Source organism: Sinocyclocheilus rhinocerous, unplaced genomic scaffold (genome assembly GCF_001515625.1).
Source record: "Sinocyclocheilus rhinocerous isolate Xijiao unplaced genomic scaffold, SAMN03320098_v1.1 scaffold671, whole genome shotgun sequence".
NCBI lineage: Eukaryota > Metazoa > Chordata > Actinopteri > Cypriniformes > Cyprinidae > Sinocyclocheilus > Sinocyclocheilus rhinocerous.
This window is the reverse complement of record NW_015625021.1, coordinates 143,087-164,518: the sequence shown is the minus strand read 5'-3', so window position 1 is coordinate 164,518 and position 21,432 is coordinate 143,087. Positions and strand designations below refer to the sequence as shown.

At 36.5% G+C, this 21,432-nt stretch overlaps 3 protein-coding genes and 1 long non-coding RNA gene across 5 annotated transcripts in view; 2 read left to right on the top strand and 2 right to left on the bottom strand.

Moving 5' to 3' along the window:
* Positions 1–1,767: 1,767 nt before the first annotated feature.
* On the bottom strand, positions 1,768–5,273 carry LOC107747083 (U6 snRNA-associated Sm-like protein LSm4). Of its 2 annotated transcripts, XM_016561517.1 has the most exons (6): positions 5,111–5,273; positions 4,158–4,199; positions 3,849–3,947; positions 3,504–3,705; positions 2,338–2,418; positions 1,772–2,052 (listed from the first exon to the last, which is right to left on the bottom strand). In XM_016561517.1, the coding sequence occupies exons 1-6, from the start codon at positions 5,111–5,113 to the stop codon at positions 2,048–2,050; spliced, it is 432 nt and encodes a 143-aa protein (XP_016417003.1). In that variant the 5' UTR covers positions 5,114–5,273; the 3' UTR covers positions 1,772–2,047. The 2 variants fall into 2 exon arrangements, with proteins under 2 accessions (XP_016416995.1, XP_016417003.1); XM_016561509.1 differs by having other exon boundaries at positions 1,768–2,418.
* Positions 2,227–21,432, top strand: part of LOC107747098 (uncharacterized) — a 20,655-nt gene continuing 1,449 nt past the window's right edge. Inside the window, exons 1-2 of the long non-coding RNA XR_001640763.1 lie at positions 2,227–2,237; positions 12,031–12,036. This is a non-coding gene — a long non-coding RNA (uncharacterized LOC107747098). The remainder of the gene's footprint in view (positions 2,238–12,030; positions 12,037–21,432) is intronic.
* On the bottom strand, positions 5,545–11,451 carry LOC107747066 (probable ATP-dependent RNA helicase DDX49). Its single transcript, XM_016561488.1, is given in 14 exon segments — positions 5,545–5,760; positions 6,198–6,269; positions 6,361–6,405; positions 6,407–6,450; positions 6,590–6,664; positions 6,880–6,977; positions 7,060–7,136; positions 7,223–7,298; positions 8,287–8,427; positions 9,162–9,349; positions 9,427–9,548; positions 9,683–9,768; positions 9,861–9,984; positions 11,211–11,451. Coding segments are annotated over 14 exon segments (1,371 nt in total). The 5' UTR covers positions 11,326–11,451; the 3' UTR covers positions 5,545–5,652.
* Positions 13,863–21,426, top strand: klhl26 (kelch-like family member 26). The gene is made up of 4 exons (XM_016561477.1): positions 13,863–13,932; positions 14,135–14,254; positions 16,851–17,036; positions 18,339–21,426. The coding sequence occupies exons 2-4, from the start codon at positions 14,205–14,207 to the stop codon at positions 19,918–19,920; spliced, it is 1,818 nt and encodes a 605-aa protein (XP_016416963.1). The 5' UTR covers positions 13,863–13,932; positions 14,135–14,204; the 3' UTR covers positions 19,921–21,426.

Below are 21,432 nucleotides of genomic sequence, written 5' to 3'. Positions count from 1 at the left end.
CTAGGTGATATTAGCAAATATATATATATATATATAAAGAGGATTTAAAGGATGTTCTTTGCCTGCTGTTGTGTATGCCTGCTTGTGAATGAATGTGTCACTTTATTACAGAGCAATATTGAAGAAAATACCTTTTCATGTGTTGCAGATTATTTATCATTCTGTTAACAGAACATTTTCGTAGGAGGGAATGGAAATGTGATTGTTTGAGTAAGTGGTTTAAATCCTAGTCGCAAAGTACTGTTGTAAACCAAAGCAGGCAGATAGACTGACTGTGACGTCTACTGTGGAGCAGGTTTGCTGAAATTCAAAAGCTGGCAAAAAAATGGCAAATGCTGTTCGTTATTTCAAACTGAGAAAAAAAAAATTATAATGATATAGATGTCAGCAGAACCATTGCTACATCCATGAGGCCTGGGACGAGTTGTTTGTAGGTGGGTCCCATTTTGGCCTAATAAGCAGATGATATACAGTAGATAGAGGACCTTAGTGAGCCCCATGCATATCAGAAATGAGAAGATAATGAGTTTGGATCTTTATTAACATCACAGCTCACCATGTAAGGTATCCGCTCGACGTTCAGATCAGTTTATCGTGACTAAGAGTTTGTTCTCCATTTCCTACATTTTTATCTATAATTGTTTTTATTCATGCTTTCCATTGTGATTTTTTTTTCTTCTTCTGATAATCGAGTGTAATGTACAAGGAAAAAACACTAATATGCAGTAGTAAATGTACTGTACTTACAATAAGGGGTTTGGTGTTAGTGTCCAGTGGTGAAATTTACCAAATCAACTGTCTATGTTGTGAAAATGACTGAACTTATAAAAAATAAAAGTTTGTGCTGTTTACTTGGGACTGTGTTGCATTTTTTTGCCTGTTTTTCGGAGTTTGTTTTAGACGCCATATTGAATTTAACGCGGATGGAAACGAGGCTGTGAGGAAAGGTTCTAGATCACGTAATATTAACAACTCACAACTTTTAAAACTGTTTTATGGAGTTTTTTTAGTGAAAGTTTTTTAAAAGACGTTTCGTCAGTTGACAAGTTAACGTTACGTTGCATTGAACGCTCTGTAGTTCTATACGTCACATCCTCGTTTTCATTCCCGTAAAAAGGGCGCTAAAATGTGGCGCTATCCTGACTAAGGTCTATTGGCTTTTCATCGAAAATGAATAACTCTCTATGCGGTTTCATTGACAAAACAACCACAAGAGGGAACTAAAGACTCAAACTATTGGCGTTGGCCTAAAAATAGCAGCACTCCCACTGGAAAATCGTGTTAGGACGAAGGCTGAATCAGCTGTTGTCATGGTAACAGTCAGCTACGTAAGGTCCATGCAAGAAAACGCCACTGATTGGCTGGAAGGAAAAATGCTGAGGGTAATCATATTTCTGAAGTTATGCTGTATTGGTTCGAGCCACAGTTAAAATATATATAAAATTGCAGAGAAAAAAGGTTTATAAAACAATTGACGTCTCTTAGAACCTATTTTTATCCAGTTTTGCAATTGCATACAATTTTGGAACAACTTGAAGGTGACTAAGGGATGACAATTTTCAGTTTTGAATGAATGAACTATCCGTTGTAATGCAGAGATGACTCTCGGCAAGCCATTTTTATGTTGACTTCCCAAAGACAGTCTAAATTTACGTTCAAGAGCGTAGGTTTGGAGATCTGTAAAGACTGAAGTTACCGAAGACTTTACTGAATGTTTAATACATGCAACTTGTTTCCATTTCTTTAGATGTAAAAGAGTGCTCACACAGAAATTCACAGCAATTGCGATATTTAACAAAAAAGATTTATTCACAAGTGCACTATACACAAGTCAAGTTACACCATGGTTGTATTTTAAAGCACAAAAACAAAACAAAAAAACTTAAAACAGCAATGTGAAAACATGCACCAAAATGTGAGACAACAGAAAATAAAAACTATTTGGAGAAAATGGAAGAGCATCTTGACATCCACTTGTCCAAATTAAAATCTTTACAGAAATCCAGGACGCCCATTTCAAATTAAGCTCACTCTTTCTGGTTGATGATCAAACTGAGAAAGTAGATGAGACAGTATGAGAAAAAGTATGCGACAGACTGTAAAAATTCACATGTGTTTTTCCATTAAGGGCTTTTACAACAAACTCAGTGTAAAAAGTTGTTGAGCACAGTTTGATGCACTAACTGAGGCTTGTAAATGAGTCTCTAAAAGAAAATACTCAACCTTATGATGTTAATGTGTGAATGTCAAGAGACCTGAAAAGGTGCTCTCTTGTGTCTAAAGGGAGTAAAACAAACTAACACATGAGGAGATATATCTAGTGTTGGTTTTTGACACCTTGTGGTTTTCCAGGCTTTTTGTCTTGTTGTTGTCCATGGCCAGTTCCCATCATGCCTCTGCCACGGCCACCAAAAACACCTCAAAAGAAAAATAAAAGAAGCATGTCAACTGTGTGTATGCATTTCAAAAACTGTGACTGCAACATTTCATACATTAAAAGAAATTATATAGCAAAAATTATTTATTAATTTTTTACAAGAGCATGCAGCAAAACTTTAAGCGCTGTTCAGACTTTTATTATGAAATCAAGATAAATGTGCGATCATGTGAAAAATTGGTAAACCATGATTATTTTTCATGCAAAGTGTTCAAAAGGCAACATCCATTCTATTTTTTTTTTTACTGAAAATGTTGAAAGTAAGATTTACAAAGCAACATGTCTCCAACATAAACTGTTACATGCAAATGTTTTAAGTTTGTTTGTTTGTTAGAGGTTGAATTTAAATACAATACTGCTCATACTTCTTCTAAATAGTATGTCTACTTCATAGATTGTGTGAAAATATGAAAAAATATTGTTCACGTCCTTATATGGATCACCGACTGACCTTGGCAGACATCTAGTGGAAAAGTTTGGTACTGTGCCCAAACAAAATATTACTAAAAGCTTTTTTTTTTTCTTTTCTTTTCTTTTTTTTTTTTTTGAGATATCAACCTCAAATTTGGAACACAGCTTGTTTAGTTTTATAGCTTTGATTTTCTAGCAGTTTTAGAGTCCAACATATTTTAAAAGATATATTTTACATTAAATATAACATTTCTGTAACTTTCTTCTTTTCTTTGGAAGACTATTGTCAGCTTTCAAACGAGACCATACTTGTCTGTGCTCCAAAGCATTCAAGATTTACAACTTACAAGTTGGGAATGTCATTCTGGAGTCTATGCTCCAAAAGTGGGATTGATACTTAATGGTAGCCATTGACTTCCATAGTATTTTCTTCCATACTACGCAAGCCAATGGCTACCGTCAACTGTTTGGTTACAAACATCCTTCAAAGTATCTTCTTTTGTGCTCAAAAAAAAAAAAAAGACACTCATACAGGTTTAGAACAACTTGAGGGTGAAGAATTTTCATTTTTGGGTGAACTTTCCCTTTAAGTTCACCCATAAATGAAACTTTTGTCACACTATTCCTTTAACAAGGGCTCTGAAATGTGTCTAACCTCTGCCGGCTCCACCACCTCTTCCAGGTCCGCCTCCTCTGCCCTTTCCCTGTGGTTTGTTCTGCTGCATGCCCCCCCGGCCACGTCCCTTCGACAGTACTTCCTCTTTCACCATATCTATGATCTCATCAGGGATTCGTAAGTATTTAATGGTGCTTCCTCTGATGTAGCATTCCGGCATCCTCCAAAATTTATCTCCATCCTGCAAATCAGAGCAGGCAGAAACAACCATTACATTCCAGCACAGACACATTGACCCATAACGGCTCAATCATGTTTATGCGATCAAAATTGTTTCAAATATTCCGAAGAACACTTCATCTCGAGGAAAGAGGTTTTATTTACCCGTGAAGTGCAAATGACTTCTCTCAAGTTGATGTTCATCCAGTTGTCACAGCTGACCAGATGGCCGTTGTACGTCTCACCATTCTTTAACTCCACCAGCTGAAAACAAAAGCAGACTAACTTATTTGTTATTCTACGTGTGGATTATTGTGATATTTTTTATCAGCTGTTTGGACTCTCATTCTGACGGCACCCATTCACTGCAGATGATCCACTGCTGAGCCAGTGATAATGTGAAATTTCTCCAGATCTGTTCTGCAAACTATTCCTTTAACTGTGCGCAGGCGACGTGAGCTGCCTCATACTCACCATCGGGTGGTTCTGTGCTGTCTTCAGTAAAGATAACGGGAGCTAGGAGAGAAGAAGAAATCAAATGAACCAGTAAAGGTGGTGATGCTTACAGTATTTGACATAAAAGCGCATGAAAACTCTCTTTAGTGCTCTGAATGAGGTGTACTCGGGATTACTGAATAAAGATTTTAAAAACACTTACAAAGATTGCACTCAAGAAACACAAGAACAGCAATTAGACTAGAATTAATCATATATTAATAGTATAATTGTTGTCATTCCATTCTCAAATATTGCTTAGTGATGCGAGTAAATATTGTTTAAAATAAAAGTGTTATATTTAGTCCAGAGACTATGTGCTTCTGTTTGGCTGACAATAAAGTGCACTTTGTCGGCACTGGCCAATGAAAGCCCAAAATCTGTTTACTACAAAAGTGCATTGCATGTGTCTGTAGTGATTTGTAACGGGTTTTATTTTTAAATGAAGAAACAATTGGCTTATTAATCTAAAATTCCACGTCTATGTACAAAACACGTTTGTTTAAATACGAAACGTTTACAGAGAAAGCAACTCATACAGGTTTGGAACGACATGAGGGTGAGTACATGATGACAGAATTTTCATTTTTGGGTGAACTATCCCTTTAAGTATATTAGCAATGCAGTCCGGTGTACCGACTAAACATGCTACCTATCAGATTGTGCTACCAAAAATGTATTTGCATTGTTTTAAGGGCAAGTTTAGGTTTAGGGTAGGAGTAGGTATGGACATTTAAAAAAGCCTCAACCCACATGAATAAGATGCTGGTAGCACAATCTGATAGGTAGCATTTTTCGGTATCGATTTGTGCTAACGTTACCTATCTTTTTAATGGGAGGTAGCCACCGGTAACCTGAGCTACAACTTCTCTACTCAACACAGCAACTGAGCTTCAGTTTAACTAGCCTGCGAGTTTATAGACGTCGCTTACCATGTCAGCTGAGCGACTGATCAGTCTTTTTAAATCCCTAATAAAGATTTAATCGACTAAATTCTTAAATCACGAAGGTTTCTTCTGAATCTACTTCGCAACACAAGGTAGTCTACAAAACGTTTACTGTTGTACTTCCAGGTGAAAGCGGAAGTTATCAAAATAAAAGTCCCACTGTTAAACATTTTCTGCCGTTTTTGCATCGTGATATATCTATATATACTAGTCAACATTTGAAGTGGATCAAAACCTTTCATCAAAGTTGTCCTAAAATCTAAAACCAAAATGCGTTCATGTCTTAGGACAACTTTGATGAACTTTTTTGATCCACTTCAAATGTTGACTGACTAACTATCTCTCTCTCTCTCTCTACAGTTTATATATATATATATATATATTATTATTATTCATTTAGGAACACACTCAACGTCGCTCATAAAATGCGGTTTATTTTGGAATACTGATCACAGATATTATTTTATACATTGAATTATAGCACATTTACGTTATTTACACACATCTGAATGTACAATATCAACACTTCAAGAGTCCACTGCTGTCGTTTTTGCGGCTCTTTTTTTGTTCCGTTTCTTTTTTTTTCTTCTGATCTTTTCTTGTTCGTTTCTCCTTTTTTCTTCCAAATCTGGATCCTGGAAGGTGTGCGGTCAAAAAAACAAGTAAATAAAATAAAATAGTAATAATAATAAATTAAATAAAAATAATGCGTTTTATTATTATAATATACAGTATACACCACATAGCACATCATAAAATCCTGATTTTTTTCCTGATAGTCTATAACCTTTTCTGACAGTGTAATACAGGTGCATCTCAATAAATTAGAATGTCGTGGAAAAGTTCAATTTGTTGTGAATTGGTGGGTTTTTGTTAAATGTGAGCCAAAATCATCACAATTAAAAGAACCAAAGACTTAAACTACTTCAGTCTGTGTGCATTGAATTTATTTAATACACGAGTTTCACAATTTGAGTTGAATTACTGAAATAAATGAACTTTTCCACGACATTCTAATTTATTGAGATGCACCTGTATGTTTAAATCATGCATTTACAATAAAACGACTCACTTTTCCCTCCAGAATCATTTGCTTCCTTTTGTTTATCTTCTTTTTCTCATCAAAATCAGTGGATTCCAGTCTCTGTAACAGAATTAACAAATGTAAGATTTTGCCAGCGTGTTATATATAAAATATATATACATATTTGTACACTGAAAAAGTCTTCTCTCACAATTTCACACTGTCGTCTTGTTACATTGACTTGCGTGAGGATCTTCCAACACCTCTTTCTCTTCAACAGCAAACGCTTTTAGTTTCGCCTCTAAACACACAAAACAGTATTCAAGCGAAAGTACACTTACAGCAAGAAATTTCGTAAAAGCATTTACGGTGCTTTTATCACAATACAGAATATAATTAGATTTAAAAGTGCCCTTTTTAGGATTTAGGTTTGAACTTACGGATCTGTTCCTCAATGGCATTGATGAGATGGATGTCATACTGTGTGACTAGTGTGATTGCTACACCATTTCGGCCTTGACAAAACAAAAAGGACATCATAAAACAGTTCTGAATGTGGATTTGACAATTTAGTGTTCCAGCCTACTAGTGACATTTATGAAGTGAAAACAGGACTGCATAATTGATCAAAAAAATACTATTTTAACAGTAATACGAATACTAACGAAACCTCTCTTGTTTCTTACAGCTAACTCTTCATACCTCACTGTTAACAGAGCTCTAAACTCACCAGCTCGAGCGGTTCGTCCCACTCGGTGGATGTAGATTTTTGGCAAACCCGGTGTGTTGTGATTGATAACAACGTGCACCGTAGGAATATCCAAACCCCTTTAGACAAGAACAGATACATGAAAGTGGAGAGAATTAGACAATGGCAAAGAGATGGCGAAGAGAAGTGTTTTCTCTGTACCTTGCAGCAACATCTGTGGCTATGAGAATTTTAAAGACGTTAGACTTGAACTTTGCAAGGTTGGCAAAACGCTGTCTCTGAAGATGGAAGAGCATAAAAACCATTAGTATAGACATTAGGCGCTGAGTGAGAATCAATTTTAACTATGTAGCATGTCACTTACCTGCTTCATCATTGAGTGCAGGGAGATGGTTGGGAAATTGAATTGGCGCAGCATCATTGATAGTATCTGACAGTTCCTGGAACATTCGTAAACGTTACACAATTACGTTAACAATATCTGTAATATATTTTTACATATTCATATGAAAATGTTGTTGTGAGATACATGAATATTTCTAAAAACAGCATCGTTTTTTTGTAAGGGAACAAATTGTAGCAAGTGTTTTCAGACTCAAAATACACAATTTTTTTTTATTTACAATTATTTTCTAAGAGATATTAACCATTAAAAAGGGTACATGGATGGAGTACCATTAGGTCTCCAAAATAATGTTAAATTATCTATGAAATTAAATTAGTGTAAAAAAAAAAAAAAACTCTTGTAAAACATATTTAGCCTTTTCCCCATATCTCACACGATTTTGGGAATGAATTTCGTTACATTTCTTACACCTACTGACAAACCGTCACGTTATGAAAAATGAATCACTTTTTTCATCTGAAACTGAACATTTAAGCAAGTAAAATAAATGTATTTTGTTTGAAAACTTTTCGGAGTAATTGTTTTTGTTCGAAATAAATATGTAGGTTTCATCATTTTGGACTGTTTTTGAGCAACCCTGAGTTATAAAGACATGGAATTTTATTAAATTCCATTCATTCCAATGGGGTTAATACTGGTAATTCCCAGATTATAGGTTCTTATAAATTTAACACAATGATATATTCAAATAATCTCATCATTATTGAACATGGTAATAACATAAATAAAAAAAAATTCACATTCACTCATTAATGAGAAGCTGCTAATAAGCTGAAAAATGATCCTTCTGGTCCAAATGGACCTGGAATGCAAAAATCGTATACAGATTTTGAATGCAGTATGAGGGTTAACGTAACTCTATGGGATTTGTCCGTTACGTCATTTAGTGAACAAGCTGCCTAATTTGAGTTATCATTAATGCCCACTGCACACGCAGTGAATGATGGAAGGGTTATAAAAGGGATTTGTCTTAATTAGAATTTATTAACCCTGCAATGTTTTTTCTGAAACTGAAAACCTACTTGCATGTGTTAGTGAATATCATGATAGACCAATCATCATGTTCATCCTGGAACTTTTGGATGAGATGGACCAGGTAAGCATCTTTGACTTTCTCAGGAGTGAGGATGAATCTCTGATCCAGTTCTTCGACCGTCTGCACTCTGACAGAAAGAGAGAGAGCCATGTGACATAAAAATAATATTAGGCCTTTGTCAAAACAGCTTTCATGTCTATGATAGGGTGGTGGATTCTGATTGGCTGTCAATATTTTTTTTATCATTCATCAGCTGAAATAAATCACTCTGAAAGTGATTCCAATGATACTGTTCTTCTGTGTCATTATTGTTATAGTAGTGGAATTAACATTCCTATAGAATTCTCACAGAATTAGAATGATTTTTAAAACATTATCATTGTATTTATTGTCCCTGCTGTGAACAGGCCTTTACTCCGAATTTTGAGAACAGCCAAAGTAATTGCATACATACATACAATTAACACTTTTATTCAGCAAGGATGCTTTTACTATACATTTACATTACAAAATGGAATGTCAGTGTCCCTACTGCACATTTAGTTGAATGTCTGTCAACTAATAAATGTGCAATGCATTACGTCACATTGCATGCTTGAAGTGTGCAACAGGAAGAAATCTTGTTTTCTACTAGAGATGTGTGCTACGACTAATTTCATTAACATTTCAAAAGACAAGTCTAACAAACCCCCAGAAGACACTCATCTGTATGTCATCCATTTGAAATACACTTTGCCTAATCATATCAAGCTTATATTTATATAATTACAGCTACCAGTTGTATATGCCAGAGCTGAATTTCTGGCCTAAAAATCACAATTTCTGTCAAGGAAGCATATTCGACATATTCTCCAGACTTACTCTGATTTGTGCTCCCAGAAGAAGGGTCTGTTCAAGGCGATGCCCTGCAGCTGCTGCAGCGTGTCCGTGAGCGTGGCGCTGAACAGCAGCGTCTGGCGTTTTGCGGGCACAGCACTGAGGATGACCTCTAGATCTTTAGTGAAATCTGTGCAGCCTTGCTCTAAAAGACGGTCGGCTTCATCCAGGATCTGCCGAGAAACATGCAAGAGTTTGATGAAAATTGCTTTAAAATAAACATTAGAAAAAACATGCATCAGAGTCTTACTAGAAACTGGATTCTGTTCAGGCTAATTGTGTCAGAGCTTCGGATGTGATCAGCAAGTCGTCCCGGTGTGGCCACAACAACATGTGGCTTTTTTGACAACTCCAAGCCCTGAGTGACCATGTCTAATGAAAGAAAAAGAAACAAATAAAGCGTGTTTCCTAATAAATATGCATTCTAATCTTAAATATGCATATATATTCTTATAAATAAATGAGCCCTAAATGATGACCGAGTAAAGCTTTGAATGTTATCTTACCCATTCCTCCCACAATGATACAATCTTTTAAGCCTAGTGGCTTCCCTAACGCTCGGAACTGTTCTGCGATCTGGTAAGCAAGCTCTCTGGACAAAAAACAGACAAAAACATCATTTTGAAATATCTACATGAAAATGAAGATTCAAATGTGGCTTTATAAATAATAAAAAAAGTAAACCTTGTGGGTGTTAACACCAAACAGAAAACACCATAAGGGTCCTCAGACAACTTCTGCAGCACTGGGAGAACAAATGCTGCCGTTTTTCCACTTCCAGTTTTTGCACAGCCCATGCAATCCCGACCTGTGTGAATGGCAGCAATATGTATATATTAGGGATATGCCGGTATCAAATTTTCATGTTGCGATTAATTGATCACATATACAATGTTCTGATGACAGGTGACAGTACAATCACAATTTACACAACATTTAACTTCATCAGTCAGTCACATTACTAGTTTAAAGTGTCTAAATAGAGTATTGTTTACGCATTCTGAGTCAACTTTCATGTAAACAAATTTTTACATCGAGGTCTATAAAAGAAAGTAAAAATCCTAACTTTTTTCTTATAACAAAAATAACTGAACATTTAAATACAATAAAGAACACACAAAAAAAATGTATAAAGGTATCACTATAGGTATAGGTATATAATAGGTATCACTTTAAGACCTCATTAGTTAACCTTAGTTAATGCATTAACATTCACAACGAGCAATAGCTACATTTGCTACAGAAGTTATTAATCTTTGTAAAAATAAAACAAAAATACAACCCTTAGTTCATGTTAGCTCATTAAATAACACAGTTGCAATTTTTGATTTTAACAATGCGTTATTAAATATTAGAATGACCTAAATGAGTCAACTTTCATGTAAACAAATTTTTACATCGAGGTCTATAAAAGAAAGTAAAAATCCATCATAATACAGATGCATCTGGTACATATATATACATATATACACACATATATACATACATATATATACACATACATATATACATACATATACATACATATATACATACATATACATACATATATATATATATATATTATTCATTAATGAGATTGCTCTGTCTCACATCAACATGATCACAATACATGTTAACTTTTGCGACCAGAAGCACAACAGTCTCATTCAAAATAAATAACTCTTTATTTTGTACTATTTACTATTAATCACTCATTGATTTAAAAAAGCGAATGAGCTTTGTATATATATAACATAATGGAATAATAATAATAATAATAGTTATTATTACTTATGTAGTAGTTTATTTAAAAAGGCAATATTAAGACAATATGAAACAGACAATATTAAACAGTAATAAATACTTTTTTTTTTACGTTTCATTGTCATGCCACCCACTGAGTAAAATAACTTACATATGCTCTCGTATCCGGCAAAAAAAGTGTTTAAATGTGATACTAAAATAAATATCTATGCAAAGCCTATTTATGAAAGTGAAATTGTCATTTTATTAGTTTTACTGTGATTATGTAAAGCAGATATAGATCTTTACCTTCCGATATGGCAGGAATGCATTTCTCCTGAACTGGGGTCGGTCGGCTGATTCCCATCTGCTTACACTGCTGGATCAACCACTCAGACAGGCCAAGAGACTCAAAAGTGGCCATTTTCCACCGGGCTATTTAAAAACCAAATATCCAAAACATAAATCAGTGTATTAATGTTGCTTTGAGTGCCGTTAAACGTCCGTTTAAGGTTGATAACAAAACCCTCGTGCGAACCTTTGACGGCCGCGTGAATTAGACGTCATGTGATGACGTGCGGAAAAGGGAAAAGACCACGCCCCTTACATATATATATACACACACACATATATATATATATAGTCAAGAGCTGCGCTTTTTGAGGTTATATATGATATAAAACACTGCGGCTAACCAGCCTGGCTACTTTATTCCCTACATATAAACATCTGTAGATTATTACATGTGCTTTGTTCTGATTAGTTGTTTCATTTGGGGGCAGACGTAATGAGAAGGAGCCGGTGACCGTGAGTAAAGCGAACTTCAAATCATTTGGCAGTTTATACGGTAGAAATGAAAGCAATACTTTCGGCATTGCAGTGGGTAGAGGAACATAAACCTTGTTCTGATTCAGTTTCAGTCTTAAAGAGTTTGAGATCTTTTAAATATAGGCACCAAGATATTTTATTTAGCATCTTACAAATACATTGAATTGTTAAAAATGATACAGTTTTGTATGGGTCCTGGCACACATAGGAACAAAGGGGAAATGAGGAAGTGGATAAATTAGCAAAACAAACTTTACAGAGAGAGACAATAGAGATACAAGTTCCATTAAGTAAATCAGAGATTAAGGTTTTAATATGGAGTTAGTGACTGAAGAATGGCAAGTAAAGTGGAACAATGGGGAAAATGGTAGTAAATCAAAATCTAAAGTTTATAGGTAAATCAAGGAAAGAAGAACTTATTTATGACAGAATAATGTTAGGGCATTCAAATTTAAATAGCACACTTAAAATAATAGGGAGACCTTGTGTACTAGAACTAGAAAGGGGAAAAAATGAAAGAAGAAATAAAGAAAAATGGAATTCAAGAATTAAGGTTTTAATAAAATGGTCAGTTGAAACAACTAGTAAAGTCTTTGATTTTTTTTTTGAGAGACGGGACTGATAAATAGAATTAGTGCTGTCAAATTATAATTTTTATAATAATAATAAGTATCGCTTTTTATTTCTCCTCTTTCCTATTGTTTCCTAATTGTTTTTAGCTTTTTTTTTTTTTTTCATTTAAATGTTAAGTTTTGAAATTTTGTTGTGTGCATTTGTCATTTTTATTTAATTTCTTTATTTTTAAAATGTGTATAAGTAGTATTTATAAAGTTTTAGCTTTTAGTTTTGGATCTGTTTTTAGTTGTTTTAATACTACAATTGATTGCTTCTGTTGTCCTCATTTGTAAGTCGCTTTTAAAGCGTCTGCTAAATGACTAAATAAATAATTATAATAAATAAATGATTAATCGCGATTAATCGTATTTAAAATAAAGTTTTTGTTTGCATAATATAAGTGTGTGTGTACTGTGTATATTTGTCAGTACACACACATATATTATGTAAACAAAAACTTTTATTTTGAATGTGATTAATCGTGATTAATCGTTTGACAGCACTAAATAGAATATAAAACGCTGTTCCACACCCAGAAGGTGGCGGTGGACGTTCCGTAAGTGTCGTAAGTGGTCGGAGCTCGACTTGTGACGATCTCGCCGAAGCGGACTGAGCGTGGATCAGTGAGCGTGGTGGCTGGTTTTTGTTTGTTCGACGAAAGCACAAAGCAGTTTAGGACTTTAACAGGAAATTTTTGGAAACGGATCATCATATTTATCGGAAAGTACAGGCGGTTGAGCACGACTGCTCCGTGAATGGATTGGAGGTAGGTAGGTGGGGGGAAATGGATTATAATGAAGATATGTACGAAGGAAGTGGAGGGGAAAGGAGGGGTCGGTTGAGTGATAAAAGGAATAAAAGAGTAAGAAGTGACAAGGGAGAGGAGTCTGAAAATGATGATGACAGAGGGGAAACTTTTCAGAAAGAAATAAAGGAGAAGTATGAGGTCGTAATTAGGTTCAATGGAAAGAGTCAGGAGATCATGAAGAAAGTCAGCCCATTTGTGTTAACCACAACTCTGGCAAATAAAATAGGGGAGATAGAGTTCGCGAAAATCCTTAATGATGGTAACTTACTGGTTAGATGTGCCGATGCAGGGCAAATGGAGAAAGCTCTAAAAATGAAGGAAATCGCAAAATGTAAGGTGGAAAGTATGGAAAGGGTGGGAATAAGAACAAAAAGTGGAACGATAGGAGTGATTACAGGGGTATCAATGAGTGTAACAGTGGAGGAAATAAAGAGGAATATCAAGGGAGCAAAAGTTGTAAATGTTCAAAGAATGAAATCAACAAGGGATGGAGTGGTAAAGGACAGTGAAACAGTGCTAATAGAGTTCGAAGAAGAGATAGTGCCGGGATAAAGGTGGGAGAATGGGTGATTTAGTCTGTAAACCTATTTTCTGATCCACACTCCGGAGCAGAAGGTGGCGGTAATGCACCAGTACGCTGGATGCCAACCGCCGTAAAAATATAAGAAGAAGAAGAAGAAGAAGAAGGTGGCGGTAGTGCACCAATTCACGTTGGTTGCCAGCCGCCGTTAAAAACCAAGAAGAAGAAGATCGCGCAGAGAGGGTGAGAGGCGCGCGCAGGTAAGCTCGAGCTGAGCTCTGTCAGCAGCACCTGGACTGTCCTCGACTACAGGCCGTACAGTATTAATGGGCTAGAAATCATTACTTTCCTTTCTAATGCTCTCACTGTCTCGTAGCCATCTATGCACTCGAAACTGTAAGTGTGATGTTGGTTGTTTGTTTATTTGTCACTGCCGCGTCTTGTATTTCGTATTTTATTAAGATTGAGCATGATTAGCGGTAATTTGGGCTTCTACACATGATGACCTTCCTCATCCTCATCCTCGCTGAGCATGGCGGAGTCGGATGGTGTGGAGTTCTGTGCGAGTCGAGCTCAAAGCAGGTAGGAATGCATGTAGCATCAGATGTTGCATGCATAGGGTTGTCCTAAAATGCAACAGGGTTAAGAGATAAAAATACGAAAGAAAACAACAAATATTTGTTTTATTCTGCAGTCTTGCTGTCTACAGTATTATTATTATTATAAAGGTGCACACAGTAATAATTTGTTAAAGTGTACCCCAGCATTAGATGAAGGCTCTAGATCGTTTTTCTAGAAAATCTGGTTTTGTTCTGCATTTAGAGGGTCTTCCTATCATGGCCAGCTGTGTAACAATGCCCTTTTATCTGTATCATTTTAGAGATTTTTTGCATTTATTAATAATGGTTAATGTTGGATATGTACAGTAGTTGTGCATACTTCTTTGCCCTATATTTACGTCTAGATCACCTACACCCCTCATTTAAAATGAACCTTTGAAAAACTAATAATTTATTAACACTGTTTAATGTAGTATCTATTATTCATGCTGTACAGCATAATATTGTGAGGTCAAAAATTCACATTAAGTTTATTGATTTCTGTTACAGGGCCAGATTTAACAGTGCAAACCCTCTTTTGGTGTTAAAAACTATACTGCCAGGATTTACTAAAGACACACGGGGAAAATTTAAGCCATGGACAGTGGAAAAGCCAGTTATTTTTGCAGCTGTCCTTATTGCATATATACTTAGTAGGAGTTTCCATTTCAGACACAAAACCTATGGAAGGAAAGTATTTAAATAAATGAGATTTACTAAGGTTTACGTTAGTCAGTTTACTAGCATTTGCACCATTATTGCACACAAAAAAAAGCATTTCTTCTTTTCAAATCTAGCACAGAGCAGGAACATATACAACAGTCACAGCCGCTGCACTGTGAAATTCCACTGTTAGTATAAGAGTCCGCTAAATGTACACAGAAACATACCGAGTGCACCTTTCAAAATGTTTATAAGAACCTTTTTACCCTCACATACTTTCTGGTGTCTGGTAGAATTCAGGGCCCAAAAAGCATAATTAACAACATGAGGGCTTAATCTTTGCTTTTTTTCCCAAGGAGCACATGTTCTCCTAGATTGAAAAATTAAGGAGTGCATAAACAACTTTAGAGGTGCAATGAGAATTGATGAAATAATGTGACGTTACACTGTTTGTGAAATGTGTATGCTTTACTTTTGCCAGCTGCTCATTCAGAAGGATAAGGGCGATACAAATAAGCACTCTTACAACCATCTACAGTCTATTACAATATAAACACCATAAAGTAAACATTGCTTAGGATCTACTGATGATTATTTATGACAATCTGTTTGCATAAATGCTCTGAAACTGAGCCCATTGAATGCGCAACAGCACTGCATTTGGACATTGCTCACATTTATTTATTGAAATTATCGCCTGTATCCTGTTTTTCCATCCCAAATTTAAGACATCTTTAAGAATTCATTTGTGACCCTGGACCACAAAAGCAGTCATAAGTAGCACGGGTACATGTGTAGCAATAGCCAAAAATATATTGTATGGGTCAAAATTATTTATTTTTCTTTTATGCCAAAAATCATTAGGATATTAAGTAAAGATCATGTTCCATGAAGATATTTTGTAAATTATCAAAACTTAATTATTGATTAGTAATATGCATTGCTAAGGACTTTGGTTGGACAACTTTAAAGATGATTTTCTCAATACTTAGATTTTTTTTGCACCCTCAGATTCCAGATTTTCAAATAGTTGTATCTTTGCCAAATATTGTGCGATCCTAACAAACCATACATCAATGGAAAGCTTATTTATTTAGCTTTCAGATGATGTATAAAATTTAAAAATTGACGCTTATGACTGGTTTTGTGGTCCAGGGTCACATTTAAGGTTTTTATGACCCTAAAACTGATGCTCTCATGAGAACACATAAAATTTAAATTTGACAACATTGTTTAAATGTTTTTAAATAAAAACTGTGTCCCAAATATGAAACATGAATACATGCAGTAATTTGTGACATGCTAGCATTTTTATTATACTGTATTTTTATTTAAAATTATGCAGTTTTTCTGGGGCCAGATTGATCCAAAACAGAAAAAAATTAGACTAGGATTAGTCACATTTCTGAAAAGTACATGCCTACTTTTTATTACAAGGTTGAAAAATTCTTCATCTAAATTAAGGCAGATAATTTAGTTGGCTATAAAAGTACCAGAATTTGTGTATATATATAGCATTGGAACATCTAGGAACCCAAACATTGATGTATGCAGAGTCTGTCTCAACAGAACATGAGGTTTAGGATCAATGACAAATTAACTTGTGTTTAACATATGCACTGTCATCACAAGAACCATTTGACGTTGGTAATTGTTTGGGTCACTTAATGCTTGATATTTGTGAGGCTTAGGTGTTCTGTAGCCAAATAGGCTCTTTATCCATTCTGTTAAATAATTTAAAAGTAGGTGCCATTACAGGGATCATGTTGATGCACCAGTATAGAAACCTAGACCTATCGGTGAAGCGTCAGGATACAGCAGATTCATCAAGCTACTTCTGAAGTTCCGTTGACTCTGTAGCCAGAGACAATGATCAGGGAGTGGTGAGAGATAAATTGATTCTCTCTTTCTTCCAGCATGGCTAACAACAAGAATAGCACGCTCCGTTGTACTTTCTCGGCCCCCAGCCACAGCAACACTCTCCTGAGGGGACTGTCTGTGCTGCGCGATCAAGGTCAGTTGCTGGATGTGGTTCTGGCCATTGACAACGAGCGGTTTGAGGTTCACAAAGCGGTTTTGGCCTCCTGCAGTGACTACTTTAGGTGAGACATTGCACTGTTTGTCAGCACCAGCCAACTGAGCTGCAAATGGCGAGATTGTTAAAATAAGTTTAACAAGGTTAATGACTAGCCCTAAGTTCAAATGACGAGTTGACTTGAAATGACAAGTTGGAAAAAAAGAACATTAGGGGAAAAAAAAAAAAGACAGTGTGCAGATTTGAGTTGACTGATTTAATAGAATATCACCATTATATGATGGTCATGGACTCCAATTTTTTAGCTTCAGACTATGAATCCATCTAGTTGGAGGAGGTCATACATGTTTATTTTAGAACACGCATTGTTTTCATTTGTCGTGTCTCCTTGCAAAAAGGCACAAGTTTCTTCATGAGTTTGTTCTGGTAGTGTGTGATTCTCAGTCGTTTAGTGTATGATGACTAGTTTTTCCTCTGTAACTATTTACAAAGTCTCAAAATGAAAATTAATTCCTCTACAATTAAAATGAATGAACGCTAACATTGTCTTCTCAACGTTCATGTTCAACACAAACATATTAGGTACTTTAAGCAAGAGCTGCTGATGCAACCGCGAATCCGAAAATGCTTTTCATTATTATTTTATTAAATAATATGAAATAATTTTGTAAGACTTAATAATGATACTGAATTTAAAAAATACAAGCCAATAAAATAACCACACTTTTATTGAAAGTCAAACAATAAAATTGGACAGAAAATGTATTAATATTGATCTAAAATATCAATCTAATATTATTATTGTGCGCTGAATACTGCTGAACGGTGTGGCATGCCATATATTTTCGGCCCCTTTTCTCTTTCGCCAAAAAAAGAAAATGCCATTTGCGGAAATTGCGGCCGATAATTTCGGTACATCCCTACTTTCTAGCTTTTTCTTAAATTGTTTTTTTTTTTTTTTTTTTTTTTACTTTGATAAAACGGTTAATAGTTTACTTCCGTTCATCAGCAGCTCTTGCTTAAAGTCAATATTTCTTAATATCTCAGAAAATGTATCACCCATTAAAAAACAATAAGCACTTAAACAGCCAGAGATTGTACACACAAATGGACGAACGCATCTTCTGTGAACTGTGACTCTTCTGTGATCTCATTAGTCAAGCTTGTAATGTTGTTTTGGTTCAAGACTCTTTATTAAAGATTTTTTCAAATCCCTGTGTAGAAAATGAATGGGAAAAATATTTCCAGAACCAAGGGTGCTAAAAAGTGAGGGGTCACTGTTGCACTTTAGCTTAAATGTATGGAGATCCCCTCTTTTTGCCACACATTTGAACAAAAGTGTGAAATCTTTTCTTCTTGATCCATACAGAGCCATGTTTACTGGAGGAATGAAGGAGTCAAACCAGAACACCATCGAGCTAAAAGGTCTTTCAGCCAGAGGACTGAAGCACATTATTGATTTCGCCTACAGCTCTGAGGTCACTCTGGACTTGGACTGTATTCAGGATGTACTTGGTGCAGCCGTCTTCCTGCAGATGGTGCCTGTGGTGGAGCTTTGTGAGGAGTTCCTGAAATCGGCCATGAGCGTTGAGACTTGTCTAAACATCGGCCAGATGGCCACTACTTTTAGCCTCTCGTCCCTTAAACAGTCGGTCGATGCGTTCACATTCCGTCATTTCCTGCAGATAGCTCAGGAGGATGACTTCCTTCACATTCCAAAGGAACGACTGGTTTTCTTCCTTCAGAGCAACAAATTGAAGAACTGTAGCGAGATCGACTTGTTCCACGCGGCAATTCGCTGGCTGCAGCATGACGCGTCCAGACGAGCGGCGGCCAGCGAAGTGCTCTGCCACGTGCGCTTCCCGCTAATGCGTTCGTCTGAACTTGTGGACAGCGTCCAAACTGTCGACATCATGGTGGAGGATGTGCAATGTCGACACTTTCTCCTAGAGGCCTTCAATTATCAGATCCTTCCATTCCGACAGCACGAAATGCAATCACCGCGAACTTCCATTCGCTCAGACGTCATTTCGCTGATTACGTTCGGTGGAACGCCCTACACCGACAACGATCGGACAGTCAGCGGCAAAGTCTACTATCTGCCCGACGTCATGGTGCGACAGTTCAAAGAGTTGACTGAAATGGAGATGGGATGCAGCCATGCGTGTGTGTCGGTTCTCGACAATTTTGTGTACGTCGTGGGTGGGCAGCATTTGCAGTATCGCAGTGGAGAGGGCGCAGTCGACATCTGCTTCCGCTACGATCCCCATCTGAACCAGTGGCTTCGAATCCAATCCATGCAGGAGAGCCGCATTCAGTTTCAGCTCAACATATTGCATGGACAACTTTACGCTACCGGAGGACGCAACAGGTCTGGCAGCTTGTCCTCTGTAGAGTGCTATTGTCCGAGGAAAAACGAGTGGACTTGTGTGGATTCCCTCAAGAGGCGGATCTGGGGTCACGCCGGAGCGACGTGCGGCAAGAAACTCTACGTCTCAGGAGGTTACGGGGTGTCTGTGGAGGATAAGAAGACTCTCCATTGCTATGATCCGACCTCGGATCAGTGGGATTTCAAGTGTCCCATGAACGAGCCAAGAGTCTTGCATGCTATGATCAGTGTGAACAACCGTATTTATGCTCTCGGTGGCAGAATGGACCATGCTGACCGCTGCTTTGATGTGCTAGCTGTAGAGTATTACGTTCCAGAGACCGATCAATGGACAACAGTCAGTCCGATGCGAGCTGGTCAATCAGAGGCTGGCTGCTGTCTCCTGGATAAAAAGATCTATATAGTCGGAGGATACAACTGGCACCTCAATAACGTCACTAGTATTGTGCAAGTTTATAATACAGAGACAGATGAGTGGGAAAGAGACCTTCATTTTCCAGAATCTTTTGCGGGAATAGCTTGTACACCTATTGTACTTCCTCAAACAACCACCCAGCGCTAAGCACATATTGCATTTGCTGTTTATTTAGGCTTAAGGTTAAGCGTCCACCCGGACTGAAGTGAAAGTAATGGTATAATTGGCTTTGTCTTATTGAAAAGCCATAATGTTATGTCTTTATTGTTGAAGCATGCATGATTGAAGGTTTGTTCACAACGATATGAAAGCACACTTTTTGAGAATGTAAAGGCATCTTTCTACACACTTCTCAAGCAGTATTGTCGTCTATGGCCCTTCTTGTAGATTGCCACTTTTCATACTAATGAGGGTTTTGTACAAGTCCCTGTGGGATTTGCACTGACGGCAGACTTGAATGGACCCACAACATTGGAGCAATGTCATCACGTCTTCATCTTTGTGAATATCCTACATGTATTCACAACACACCCTAAACTTCCAGAAGTATAGTGCAAGTTTATAATGCAGAGACAGATGAGTGGGAAAGAGATTTTTAAGAATCTTTTGCAGGAATAGTTTGTTACACTTATTGTACCTCCCCAAACAACCACCCAGCGCAAAGCACATATTGTCTTTATATTTGATTTTTGAGAATGTGAAGCATCTTTCTGCACACTTCTCATGCAGTAATGTTGTCTTTGGCCCGTCTTGTAGATTGCCCAGTTTCATACTAATGAGGGTTTCGTACAAGTGCCTGTGGGATTTGCGTTGATGACAGACTTGAATGGGCCAGCAACACTGGGGCAATGTCATCATGACTTCATGAAGGATTCATGGCCTGTTCTCATGGTGTGACTAAATGACACGAAAGCAAAAAATATTCACAAGAAATTATTACAACGAAACTTTATTCCAATTTGTGTCCTTTTCTGAAATTTTGTATAGCTGAATGAATTGGTTGACATCTAAACAATTAAAAACAATCTTTGCATCTGGGAAAGAGTTGGCAGAACTTCATACTTGCAGTATGATATTTTGAATTTAGTCCGCCAGCTAGACTTTGGACAAAATTGTCCGCTTTGCCAGTACTTGATGAAGAAGGCTCTAGGTTTAAAATATTGAACCTTAGCATGCTCTTCTCAAGATGTAAAGCTGGCTCTGGTTCTTTTTGTCGATTACTAGTGTGTGAATCTCTTGGGTACAGATCAGTTTTCTATATCACAGCTTTGGATGCAGATGGTCCTAAGCACAGCATAGGCCTGTATTCCTCTCAATTAGACATGATCTTGAGAGTTAATGCAAAACAGTAGACCTGATCTATATGTTGCACTTTTCAGGCAAATTCATGTTTGTTTTGTGATCATTTGTAGAAACACCACTAGCAAGATGTAGTGGCAGGTGTGTTAATATATTTTGTGATGCTTTATTAACCTATTTTGTGACAAATTCCTGATATTAGTTCTCTTTCATCATAATTCCCATTTTTGAAAGGTTTTGTATTAAAAACTGGCAAATTATTTCAGAAATCTTTGCTACCATGAAGAAGCAGAGCAGCAGTGGAGGTAAAATTCTCATGACTCAGTTTTATACTTTTAAACTTTTTTTTTTTTCCATTCC